The sequence below is a fragment of the Ascidiella aspersa genome, chromosome 9 (assembly GCF_963924565.1).
Source record: "Ascidiella aspersa chromosome 9, kaAscAspe10.2, whole genome shotgun sequence".
In the NCBI taxonomy this organism is placed as follows: Eukaryota; Metazoa; Chordata; class Ascidiacea; order Phlebobranchia; family Ascidiidae; genus Ascidiella; species Ascidiella aspersa.
The window spans coordinates 6704278-6718615 of NC_139455.1; the positions used below are offsets into that span (position 1 = coordinate 6704278).

General features: G+C 37.9%; 1 protein-coding gene across 1 annotated transcript in view; it reads right to left on the reverse strand.

Moving 5' to 3' along the window:
* LOC146132094 (short transient receptor potential channel 5-like) overlaps positions 1-5267 on the reverse strand; it is a 42159-nt gene extending 36892 nt beyond the window's left edge. Inside the window, exons 1-2 of the mRNA XM_083397206.1 lie at positions 5117-5267; positions 288-639 (exon numbers count right to left, since the gene is read on the reverse strand). Of these exons, the coding sequence (XP_083253332.1) occupies positions 288-639; positions 5117-5239 (475 nt within the window). The 5' untranslated portion in view covers positions 5240-5267. The remainder of the gene's footprint in view (positions 1-287; positions 640-5116) is intronic.
* Positions 5268-14338: the final 9071 nt, after the last annotated feature.

A 14338-nucleotide genomic window follows, 5' to 3' on the forward strand; every position in this document is an offset into this window, starting at 1 on the left:
TATAAAACATAAAATCATTTCTTAAAATTTTACAGAAATATATATTGTGCCTTATACATAGGCATCGTTAGTTTCTAACTACTACTATTGGTTTATAACTACTATTACTGGCATTTTATACATGTTTGCTCTTTGTACAGAAACTAACGATGCCTATTTTTAAGGCAAAATACATATTTCTGTAAAATTTTAACAAATAATTTTACGTTTTATACTGTTTTTGTAAAGTGTCTTAAGATCATCAAGAAAGCAGCTTATAAAATTCAACTCTATAGCTTAAGACCCACCTGAACCGGAAGAGTTCTCCTTGCACAACTGTTTCTTCTCGGTCGGCGTGGATGGGGAGGAAGAAGATGGGAAGAAGATGGTGGTCAGTGTGTTTCTCCTGGTGGTGCTTTGCGGCAGGGAGTGCGCGATGTTGCCCAGGCTCCCGCTCCTTAGAGCTCCAGGAGAAGAGGGTCCTGTGAAGCGGAAGATTGGAAGAGGGATGAAGGTTGGAAGTTGCCTGGTACTGGATCTTCCAGCGGATCCGGGCTGAAGATAAGTGCTCGATCCTCTCCGGGAGCTAGGGGAGGGATCGTAGACGGAGGACGCGTGGGAACAGTTATTGAGGGACATCCTCCGGCCGGCGATGTGGCGCTGCGTTGATTTGGTGGAATGTTTAGGATCAGATAAATCACTTGTCTTCTGTCAAAGCTATTCTAATTATTAAATTATTATCAGTGTTATTCAACCTTTTTTAAGCCACGGAACACTTTATAAATCAAAAAATCTTGCGGAACACCAACGCAAGTTTATAATATTACATCAATTTATTGGCTTTCAGTTTTTCCTAGTGCGATACCTGGACCTATTTAACTGAGCAAAAACTGATATTCGGGCTGTATTCCGCATCTTTTTAATCTTATTAAATCACTTGTCTGCTGATAAGACTATTATATCAGTGTTTTTCAACTTTTTTGTAAGCTGAAACACTTTAGAAAGTAAGGAATCTCCCGCAGCCAATAAAATGTAAAAGAACGATTCTTGTTTTCGTATCAGATGATCTAAGACTGTTTATAAAAGCAGATAAAACATAAAATCATTCCTTTAAATTTTACTGAAATATATGTTTCACCTAGAAGGCATCGTCAGTTTCTTAATTCGGATTCAGTGTAAAATTTTAAGAAATGATTTTTTATCTGTTTTTATAAACGGTCTTAGATGATCTTTTTTGGGTATGTTTTAAATAATTTAGCGGCACACCAACTAAAATTCGTAATTTTACATTAGAACAGGGGTTCTTAAACTGGGGTGCATGAACTCCTTGGGGGTAAATAAACTAGTTTTACGGGATCCATGAAGCCCTAATTGAAATTTTAGTGTATATTTGAAAAGTAATCATTTTTTCAAAGAAAAGTTGAAATTAAAAAATCAGATTTTGGCGGTCTATTTGTATTGTGACATAAATTTATGACGACATCACTAAAATCCCTTGCCTACACCGGTCCACGCGAAGCAAACATATTTTTAGGTGTTTGCGGTAAAAAAATTCAAGAACCCCTGCATTAGAATAAACAACACAGCAATTTTCCTTCCAGTTTCCGTTGTACAATATCTGGCCAGTTCGAATTGGCACAAAACTGTTATTCGGGATGTATTGCAATTGTATTATTACGCAACGAGTCCTCCCATACACAACAATAAATTATAAGTGAAGGGTGTGAAAAGAGAGAAAAAAATTTCTACCATTTTTAATAGGCTATGCTGCATTTTGTATTTTTATTTAAATTACTCCCAAGGCCGTGCTGTTGTGTTGTATTAACATTGTCTTATCACAGAAATGCTAAAACCAAGTTTAAAACACCATGACAATCGGCAATGACTGGTAATGTAATGTGAGCAGTAAGCTTCGCCCTTGGATTGATACGCATTTTTAGCACTTAGTTAAATTGCCATAAATTTGGATGGTTACGCTTTAGCTTCTCCGTTAGTTAAGCCGCCTGAACTATGTTTACAGCAATTGAACCGCAGACGCTTTACCTGGCACTCAGTTCAAAACACTAATATGTGGAATGTGCTAAAGAAAAAGACTAAGACAATGCTTGACACTAGAAAATCGAGTTCTATGTTTACAGGCTTTAAAGAATCGCCTTTTCAGTATCACCAGTACATTTCGCGCGGAAAAAATTTATCACAAGGTATTTGAAATTTACGATATTCACCCATACGATGAATTATTATCCAATGAAATTCGCCTAAAAACTCTAAATGTCAAAACAACATCAGACCATCATATATAAACTGTTGCTACCAGGCCTAGTAATATAAATAAAAAGCAGCCCCTATGGTAATTGTAATTACAAAGAGCTGTTTTTTTATTTATATCAGACCATTGTATAAATTGTCATATAACCAAAGATACTAACTAAATCCACTGAATGTGATAAACTACCTCTCCCTCTAAAGAACACGGGGTAATAAACATCCTTAACAGAAGCTAATATCGTCTTATACTATGCCTGTACCTGGGTCACACTAATTAGTATCAATGTGTCGCACAGATTAAGACCATAAACCCCAACGACCCAAATAATGCCTCCAAAACGGTACAAGCCACCACGTTGTCCAGCTATTTAGTCAGCTGATTTTTTACTGGTGTTTATACGTTGCCTCAAGGCTTAGTAAGCGGACTTATATGCAGCAACGCCGAAATAGTTTTAGTTTCTTGATGTCACCGTAACAAATTTTAGGATGCTGCGTAGGTGCTCTGTCTGATACCGTTTTCCTCTTAGTGAAATCGTTAGTCATAAGATCTGTACTTTTTAATGTAATACCATTGATTTTAATACAAGACAAAAAGCGTAGGCGATGGAGCCATTATTATGTTAAATCATAACATTGATTTGAGCGTCGAATCGTTATGTATACGTAATAGTTATTTTTAAGTATATTAATGTATTCTCAGGCCATAATTGAACTCTGATGAGAACGAATTATCAATCGTTTTTGTCTCTTAGTAAAGTACATATATAACGAAGGCCGTTATATAATACAGTTTTGGGTCAATGAGTTGCTTAATTCCTCCAAAAACATACATTACCACCCAGAAAAGTTTGATTTCCAAGTTTGAAAAAACGGCGTAAATTCGATTTAAATTTGCTAAAACTTCCTATAATTTGCTAGATAAATGACTTTTAACGACAGACTTTCCCTCTTTAGCCTGTAGTTAGATGGTCGGCGCTGCCTCCTATACATTTACAGGTTCGCGCGTTTTTATGAACTTCTGGCTTAGCCTACCGACCTCGCTCATGTGTGAACTATACGCGTTTTGTCCCAACACGCGAGCAAAAGGCCACAATACGACGAGATCGCGTCCGGCGACATAACTTCTTTCCGTCGGCGTTGAGTTTGAAAAAGCGGCGACGCGTCGCTTACAGCCCTAATCGAATTAGCTAAGCGCTTTCTCATTTATAGGACTGGCGGCGACTTGCAGACACGCGAAACCGCTAAAACAAACGACACGGCGCAACGACAAAGCTTTCGATTAATTGACTTGTTGACGGTTCTCACCTGACCATATAGCGCGCTAATAGAATTATGGGGTGCAATTTCTTTCACTCTAAGCATTGTAATGGTGTATTAACAAGATATTTCAGAAAATGTCTTTTACATAATTATACGAAGCAGTCTTACGTGATTCTTTTTTTTAATTCAACCTTAAAAATAAAGACTTTAAAAGAAAATAAATCGTGCAAAGGAAGCTAACGTTAAAATTATCTAGTATTGTTGTAAAATAACCTACAAAACGTTAAAAATCTAGCTGTTGCCTAAATACATCCAAATGGGTTATTTCATGGTTTCGACCGCGGACGTATAAATAACAATCAGAAGAAACGCACTCCAATCTCATCAAAAACCAAACGTGATGGCTCGACTGTAATACGGGTGCCACTAAGTTTCAGGTGTTACTTAAATCTGTTAAAACTTTTCCTATACGCCTCAGCGCAAGTTCGACGAAATTCTTAAGCCTGCAAAACTTTGCGCCGGCCACAAACACGAAACGCGGATCCGGTGAAGCTATTTCGACCGCCAAGAGCCACCGTCGCGTGAATCGGAATGCAATACTGCAAAGCAACTAGCGGTTAACCTCAGTGGCGTTGCCAGTCGAACATTTTTAGGGCTAGCAAAAAGGATTTTTTTTGTTTAGCTTTTGCCAATGAATGAACTGCCGTATCAAACTCAAATAAATATGCTGGCAAACCGTTTCGAGCATCAACCGACTGATTTTAACGCAATACTCAAAAACCATTCAAAGAGCAAAAAACAAAATGACTGAAAAGTAGTAAAATACAGCAAACGTGATAATAACTATCATTTGTGGCGAAACAGTGTATGACAATTGAAGGCGTGGCGTGCCTGTGATCGACTGTTGTGGTACTGCTCATAAATGTTATGGTACAAAACCAATTATTAAGAGAACAATATTTATATATTTTTTAGGGGGGGCATGGCCCCTTAAGTCCCCCCTTGGCTACGCCTATGGCTACCCTGAACCCAATTTGACATTAATATTTGCTTGGGTCACCGAAACTAGTAGACGATTGACAGAATTATGTGCCACGCCACCAAAGATTTTCCCGGTTTGCGCCCCTGCAATTTTAGAGATACAAGTGCCAACTTGACCTGTTAGCACTGAGGCGAAACCGACCAGATTTTATTACGAGCTCGTTCTTTATCGGCCACAACCATCAGCAAACTGGTAGCATATTTCGTCACGTCACAATTAGATGGACAGCTATAAGTTTCCAGGTGTTTTCTCAGTAAAGGGGATAAGACACGTGTTTAGACGGTTAGAATTGGAAAATAGTTTTTTTTAATGTGACTCATATATAGACTTTAAAAATCTATTTTTTAAAACTAAACTAATGTCTATAGGTCTATTTGATCCATTACGAAATAGCTTTACCCATAAAAAATACATCTTAAAATGGAAGCATCTCAACCATTGGATTCCAAACTTGGGTGCGTCAAGCAAAATGAAAAGATTATAGTCTAAAACCAAACACAAAACAGGTATATAGAATAAAACAAAAACATTCCTGGGGACTGTTTAGCACACGGGAACTTCCCTTACCTGTCCAATCTCTTCGTAGGATGACTCAACGGATTGGGAAACGGTTGGAGTGACGTTCTTCTTTCTGCCGCTCATCCTTGACGCTTGACTGTCACGTATGCTGCAACTATTATCAGCACTCATACCTATATATACGACGCGTTGTTTCTCACGTCGCAACCCTATAAACAACATGTTGGTCTTAAATTGGTGAATTAAAAACTCGGCGTTTTGTTTTCAATTCGCATCGCGTAGGTCATTGGTTTCTAAACAGGGTTTAAAGAACCCTATAAGGGGTCTGTAAAACTCGCAGGGGTCCTCGAGTCCACTGGAAATTTTATTAAAATGTATGTCAACATTTGTTAAATGTATAATGATAATTGGCTATAATAATTATAAAATTATAAAAAAATTATTATAATTCTAAATTATAATTTTTTGCAAAATGATTGACTTACGTCGAATTTAGATAAAAATAAATTAGAGTTCCACGTGCTCGATAACATTTCCTGTAAATAAAACGCTTTGGCAATCAACTATACGTAACAGAATACACACGTTTGGAGTTTTAGGGCGCCCACAAGTGAACAGAGTTGACAACTTGGATGGACACTTGTTCACAATCAAGTCTCTGTTGGTTAACTACGACGTACAGTAATGGCAAGGGCTTTTTCTCTTAACGTTCCGGTTATATATTTACACGACGGTAATCAAGAGTAAACTATTTAAAACTTTAAAACACTACGATTGTTCGGTTAAGCAACTGATAACGAAACATTTCAAAAATGATTTAATTTGCAGCATCAAAAGTCAAATACTGAGCAGAAATCATATAGGCCCTTATTTCCCAAAGTGGTTTGCCGTTAAACATTAATTCCTTAGGATTCCTTAAACAGATTTCTTTTGCTGAAAATGTCGTTCTTTAAGGATTTCGTCTGGGAGGATTACTCGCCATTTTGATTTACACGTGGCGGAAAACAGATTTACAACGTCGCAATTATGATGGTGTCAACAAACCTCGAAGTCTAAACCGCTTGTTTTGCAAAATTATTAGCTTAAAACCAACACGGCTACTGGCTACATGGCTACAGGCAGGCGATTGCTAGTCTTTCCATCCTATGGTGCTGGGCATGTTTTTATTTACACGAGTGAACTAGCAGTTTCTCGCAACGATTTCTGCACTTAAGTCACCATTTTCCAAATGCCATATCTTGATTTTTTTTCATGAAGTATTATTTAATAAAATTAGGTGATTTATGTCAGCACAAAAATAAACAGTTTGCATGCTGTATATTAAGTTTTTTTAGTTGAGTTATTTCTCATGAACCGGACGAGTTCAGCAATATTTTTATTGGTATGTTATTGACTTGATGGAGACATGACTTAGGCAACTTAAGACTTTAAGTGGGACTTCGGTCATTTTACAATGACTTGTTTCAAACACTGCAACTTTTACAGAAGTGCTAACAGGTTGAACAACCCACTGCAAAGTAACTTTTATTTTGGAAACTCAGGCGCAAGGAAAAGCCACTGCACGCTGCAATCGAGCCTTGTTTACTCAAAACTTCAACATTTTACAAAGACAACTGACTTCCTTGGTTTTGACCTCACGCCAACACAAAACATTCGAGGCATTTTTGAAATCGAATAGCTGCTTATCAGAGCATGTCATTCGTGGAACCGCAGAACAAAGTGAAATCACTACAATTCCCTTTTCAACTGAAGCGATCGACAACCTTGTGTTTAAGAGTAAAACTTTATACAGGGCCATACAAACACGCATTCACTTTTCGCTTGTCCAACATTTCCGAACAGATCCGAGCTAAATCACCTTTTTTCTGTGATGACCGAAAATATTTATTCACGCAGCTAAATCAAATTACTGTACACTCCAGATGGAAAGCGGTACAAGTTTTATTCGAATTATTTTTACACCGTGTTAGTTCGCAGAACCTACAGCTGCAAACGAGAGAATAGTTCTGCTAAAATGTTTACTTAAACCTTTCTTCTAAAATGTTTACTTAAACCTAAACCTAATGCAAGTCACTCTTCCGCCGGTCCTTTTGACAACCACATTACGCTAACTTAAAAAGTGTCAGGTTCAATTTAAAATGCAAGGATAATGCAGCAAAGCGTATACTGTAAGCGATGCATTCCAAGCCTGCAAATACAGCGCTTTTAAAAAGCACGCATTGCGCCGCTTACGCCGCACAATAAATATAGCTTCACATAAAAGCAAAGTCGAAGGGTGAATTCGCAGTTCCAGCTCCTTCTTTCCAATCACAATTACCGTTTGGAACAGCATTAAATACCCATTTCCACGCCCTAACTAGTTTGCATTGCAATTTTAAACGCATTCCTATTTTCGACTCAGTCGTTGTGCTATTTTTGCTCACCGGCCCAATTAGTCCTTATTCGCATCGGTATTCACCGTAATGTCGAACAGGTCGAACGCGTTAACAACACTTCCTGAGTTTTGGCGACTGGCTGTCAACCGTTATTGGGGTATTTACGTATGTTAAGGAACTAAACACGGGAAATCAGTCTAATTGAGCGTCGGAGACTATTTTCAAAATCAGCGTCAGGGAATTTTTTTGCTGCTAAGCTATTAGAATGCAGTGTTTTGCATCCCTACTGTTAAAAGAAATCCTGACGGGTTATACTCAAACGTACACATTAACTAGAGTTAGACGGTATTGCAGTATTTTTGCGGCGTTGCATAGTTCAAATAATATAATAAAAATATAATACGTTGAACAAAAAATCTGGTTTGTTAAATCACTTAATCACTTAAAGTAGCACACCAGGTAAAAAAAAATAAATGTATTTTACTTTATGTTCACACCCAGATTATGAAGTTACAGCCAAAGTAACGAGCAATAGTTGTGTGTGTGACATAAATGCCTTAAAACGGCAATTACTTTGCGTAACTGTAAATCAAACACAAACCCGAAAAGGTAAACGTTTAACCTGTTGCCAACCTTCTGACCAACCTATCGTCTGCATTTATCTCGCATCACCAATGCGGTTACCATGTCCGGCCTCGTCGATATGCTGTTCACACGGTGGTCAGCAAAAATTTGTTTAAAAAATGATTTATTTATTTTCTGCACCACGATGTAAATAGCAATATTACAACGAAGCCAACCGACGTTTTGAACTGATCTTCCCAATGTCATACGGATCTGCTTTTGAATAGATAAGGCTCAATTACGTTTTCCTGAAGAACAAAAATTCAAACTATTTCTGTGTGCCTCGATCAGCCGAAATGAGGTAATGAATTGAGCGCACGTAGCCTAATATACTTTTGCCTGGCTGAAAACAAAGCCAACGATTTTTTTGCTCGGTAATCTCGTCCAAAGACGCGAATTAAAATCCAGATGCTTCGCAAGTCAAGCGAACTCTGACACTTACAAGAGTTTGTTTACCCGTGATTTATTGATTCCTAAAAGTGAACGCCGCGTTCACTCAAACGCGTTCGGTTTGTAAGACGAGTAATTCACGTGAACCGTTACTGGCATGTTGCTACCACAAGCAAATATTCGGTTAAACCATTGTCGTTTGAATCCAAGGCTTCAGCGGTAGTCTTACATAAACCTGTTTTGCAATGGCGTACGTAACTTGGATGACTTGGCCTAAATTTGACAAATTCACAGAAAGGCGCTTTAACGAAAGCGAAGAGTTTTTTAAGACAATTTTGTTCATAACTCGGTCTAATCTTACAACCATACAGTACACCACGCTAACTTTTTATAAGGCTTGATTGCGCTGAGAACGACTTGCCCGTTTGAACATAACAGAAAGCCTAAAGCGATCCACTTAAACAGTTATATAACTAAACTTTCCAGTTGGCTAAGATTTTAAAATAGTCTTCACTGCCCTTTGTTGGTCCGCTACCCAGAGTAAAACTGCCCTGCACTATCCGTTATTCCAGCTAAAACAAATGAAAAAATGCGATTATTTAAGGTATTTATCTGGCAGGATTACTCGTCATTTTAAGTCTCGCGAGAAAGTGAAGAGAACCACAATCGTAAATTATGGTGACGTCAACAAACCTCTAAGTCTAAACCACTTAATTTGCAAAATTATTAGCTTATAAGCGCACGGAAAAGCCACTGCAAGTTGCAATGGAGCCTTGTTTACTCTCAAACATTTTACGAAGACGACTGACTGCTTTGGTTTTGACCTCACGCCAACACAAAGCATCCGAGGCATTTTTGAAATCGAATAGCAGCTTATCAGGGCATGTCATTTCTGGAACCGCAAAACACAGTGAAATCACTACAATTCTCTGCTTTTCAACTAAACTTGTACTTATCTCAAGCGATTGACAACCATGCATTTGAGAGTATAACCTCAAATATCGTCAGTTGGGTAAGATTTCAGTGTCTTCACAGCCCTTTGTTGGTTCGCTACCCAAACCAAACTGTCCTGCACTGTCCGTGACTTTAGCTGGAACAATTGCTTCCAGTATTAGCCAGATGCGTTAATAAGACGTCGTCCGTTTCTGCTCTAGGATAGCTTTTGACGCGCGGGGTCGAAATCGACCTAACCTGTCACCGCTCAACGACTTTCGCTAATTTTAAAGCACTTCCGCGCTTCCCAAAGCCACGAGACAGGTGTGCGACCGTCAGTCTAACATGCCTCCTCGCCCGAACCTCACGACCGGACAAGGGGTTTTTTGCTGTTGTTTCTATCGTTGCTTTGATTAGAGAAAAGCGATCGACGCGTGAATCCACCTGTAAACACATAACGACGTCAATTGTTCGTGATGTTTAAGAGTTGCCTATATTTCGCTAATTAAAGTTTTAAATCCCCTTTTGTTCTTTTAAAAAGTTTACCTACATTTGGAAAGTCACGGACGGATTACTATCAATCATAAAGTAGGCTAACCAAAATTTCCAAAAAATAAAGCAGAATTATGATTTGTAAAGGTGATTAACAAAGTAAAAACACTTTCGAACGTAAGGAATCTCCCGCAGACAATAAAAATAAAAAAGATCCTTGCTTTCGTACCAGATGATGTTAAGAGTGTTTATAAAAACAGGATAAAACATAAAATTTTATCAGTTTTCACAAACAGTCTTAACATTATAAACAATGAGTTGTTTTAACACAGTAGAAAACAAAATTACGTCTCACCATTTAACTATTCTAACATACAGCTAAATTATGTATACCAAAAACGCGTACGTAACTGTTTTTATAATTCTGATCGGCAACCACCTCACTACGAAAACGTAATTATCGCTTGCATGTTCTGCCCCACAGCCGCACGCTTAAACAGCGACCCACTCTATTGAGCAGCGGCCCACAGTTAAAGTCGGCAACAAATCCTAATGACGGCGGAGAAACGTGTATTTCCCAGGTCAAATTTTTCAAAAGCGGCTGCATGTTTATGCAATCGTGCGACGCCGACTGACAACCCTATACACGATGTTTGCTCGTGTAACCTTAAAACAATCACCAAATTACGCGAAAACGTGATACAGGGGCAAGATTAAAATACACGGGGACCCCCTGAAGCGGCCTTGAAGGGGCTCCCGGTCGGCAAAAGGACGCTCAATAATTCATAGTTGGGGCGACAATTGTTTTACAGAGCGTTCTACATGTGTAAATGAAGGTGCATTGCGCTGTCAAATTGAAGTACATTCTGACAGGTCGCGCGTGAGCCTTTTCCTGTCCGCATCAAGCATCAATATTAAACAGCCGAAGCTGCGACTGTAGACGCCGAGCGAAGCCGCTTTCCTGGCGAATATCGCGCCTAAAATCCCTGAATGGCTCGCGTAAACAAATCCTAAGTAGTTGCCAGAAATTTCGAGCTGGCTTTAAACACCGTTACTCATTGCTGACTTGCAATTTGTTTTAGCTGACTGCATCCTACAAAGGAAGTCTGACTGCATCCTACAAAGGAAGATCATCGCACAATCAAATATAACACTGTCCTTAAGACACATAAAAAAACTATCGGAAATTGAATCAACAGCACAACTTCTACGGTTTAGTAACCTACTCAATTCCACGCGAAATAAAAGTTTGCTACATATTCTTGTGGAGCCAAACGTTCAATTTTATTGTCCGTTAACAATATGTTTGATGCTATTGGCCTGTGGGTAACTTTTATGAACAATCACTTGCTTTTAAAACAACGAAGGCATTTTTTTTCTCTAAAATGTGGATTTACAAAAAAAAATCATAGGCTTTTTGCGCCAATCACGATTTATACTTTGGCGTTTTTTAATTGTTTCAAGTGTACAGTAATAGCTAAAGCTAATAAAATATCTTAAATTAAATGCACAGCCGGATTTAAATAGAGAGGCGTTTAAATGTACTCGTCGTGTTTCCGATTTTTTATAGGCAAGCTACTTCACGTTATTCGGTAAAAACATACTTGCAAATTTGTGGCAAAGTAATCGACGATCTTTCTCGTGAATTTTTCCACGGAATTTAAAATAATGCTTATATGATTTTTAAAATAAATTTTAAATAAAGGCTTATATGAAATCTGACTTAGCCAAATGTTAGCCTAAGCCAGTGGTTCTCAACCTTTCATGACTCGTGGCCGTCTTCGAAAGGCTTTTTATCCTCGTTGCCCCCTCGATTATAAAAAATAGCTAGTACTGTGTTTAACGTGTTTTCACTTATTTTATTTCACCACGTTAATAAAAAGCACCTCGATTGAACGAAAGCCAATGAATAAATACACCGAAAATCCAAAATAAGGTAACGTCGCTTCCTGGTCGAATCGTATTCTTTTGGCAAAAATAATAGCGGTAGCATTATTCTTTCTCCGGGGATGCTTTCATCCCCAAGATTTTTAAACAGTGCAAACACTGCGCACAAATATGTCCGTCTCGTCTAACTTTTGTGAAGCCAAAAGAGACGTAACTCTCGCACCATTTGCCAATTTTCGACATTTGATAACACAAAACCTTGTTTTTTTGGTATGTGCAATTCAACTATCCTTCGTTCTGTTAAGCTTGCTTTGACCACTTAACACAGGGGTGGGCAACATTTTTCTAGTCGCGAGCAAAAAACAAACTCAGAAATGTCTCTGCGGCATTTTATAATAACAACCGCGCAACGACTGTTAATCAGGGATACCGCTGTAAGGTATGCTAGTTGGCAGTTAAAAGGGGTCTAAACTAGGGTTCCTCGTTTTCCCGGATTTTTTCACTCCCGGGAAACGGGATTGAAAAATGAAACTTCCCGGGAATCCCGGGATCCCGACGAAAAAATTATACATAAAATTACGTCATTTTGAAGTTTGTATTTTTTTATTTTAGCTCCAAACATTTAATTAAGCTCATTTATGGGCGTTCTTCCACTTATGTACGTGGAAAGTTATGCAAAAAAACAAAAGAAAGAAATACCGCATACCACAGGTTAGCGTTTGGGTGAGGGTGTCTCAAGTATTATTATGTTTATTATTAATAATAACCCTTGACCCACCCTTACCCAAACGCTAACCCGCATTCTAACCCAAATAATTTGCGTTGTGGTAAGCGGTATTTAAAGACCGTTTTTTTTTATTAATTTGTACGTTCATAACTGAAGGAGCGCCAGACCTTCTCTAATACGAGTCAGGACCGTTATTTGTGCATGCATGCGCATGCATGACGTATTTATTTTGTTAGAATAAATTTAATTAGGTTTTTGCCATATGTTGCCCACCCCTGACTTACCAAAATTAAGTTTACCACAAAATTTAATTAATGAAACAACAACAAACTTATCTCTCCGAACCAAAATGGCAATATCGTTATTTGCCGTTTTGCGAAAAAAAAGTTCAACTTGCTTGTACTAGTTTTTCTACCTTTCTAACTTGCGGTTTAAAAACAATTTAAAATGCTGGTTAAACGTTTCAAAGGAAACCTGAGTAAACTACAAAAACACAAGTGTTAGTTGCCTATGACGTCACAATGTTTGGCAATTAGGCGAGCAGATAAGGAATTGCAAGCTTGACGTTGACTGTTGCTAAACTTCTCACGAATAGTAAGTAGTAACGTGTAAGAAAAAATGCGTTACAATAGGTCAAAGAAGGTTTAACACTACAAGTTTGAGTCTAACTAAAAAAAATAAAAATAGTGACACAGGTTTTGCAATACTGCGACATTGCTACAGACGTATGCTCGTGGCTCCCCAATGACAGGTCCGTGGCCCCGCAGGGGGGCCGAGGGCCACGGTTGAGAAACCCTGGCCTAAGCCCTAAGTAGGCCTACTACACAAAACTAAGAAGCTATGATCACCAAGCAGGTATTAGACAAAGCTAAAGGGACCATTTTTATGAGGTCAGTAAAATAAAAACCTTCGGTTGTTTCTGTATACCTGTGTAATGTGTTGATACTCCATGCAATATGTATTATTTGCTTTTTCTAAATCGACGTCAGAATAAAAAATTACCACGTGACCAATCATTTTACTGCTATAATGTTAGCACAACCCCTGAAAAAGTCGAATTTGATTATGTCTTCATGTGGAACCAGGCATTAATAGAAATAAAAAAACAACAATGGATTTTACGAGTAAAAGTACGTATTTTTCATTTTCTGAAAAATCTCAGCAGTAACAATTCTATTATTCTATAAATCGATTAGCAGAAAATATAAATTTCCGAGGATAAGACAAACCGGTAGAAACCACCGGAATCTCATCAGTACGCCGCTAAATATTTATAAACAATGTATTGCTTGTTAAAATATACTGGTGAACGATATACACAAAGTAAATTTGTAAATCTGGTCACGCTATTTGGCACACTCCCGGCATTGATGTAAGGAAACTAATTATACGCTTGTATAATTTTCACATAGAAGTTAGTATCCAATTTAGCGCCAGGCAAAACTCTATGTCTAAAACGTAGTTATTAAATATCATACATACTTATATTGGTTGTAATAATATGATATAAAAATATTTTGTTTTTAAATTTGAAAAACTTTATAGTTTTTTTTGCTTTTATGCAATTTGAGCATCCCCTTTGAAATAAAAGTTAATAGATTTCACGTCCTGCGCACCAGGAAATAAATTTCGTCTTCCTGCAATTGCTGGAAGGTGGATCCGAACTTAACCGAATCGAATAATCGTAAATAACACGAAAATAGTACATTTCACGTTGATCCTAGTATTTGTAGCATAAAATTTAGTGAAAGTATTTTATTTGCAGTAAAGTTATAGGTCAATTTAAAATGTTTGCGAATAAATTTGCGTTAAACGAGCAGGAACAAACGGCTAAAACGGAAT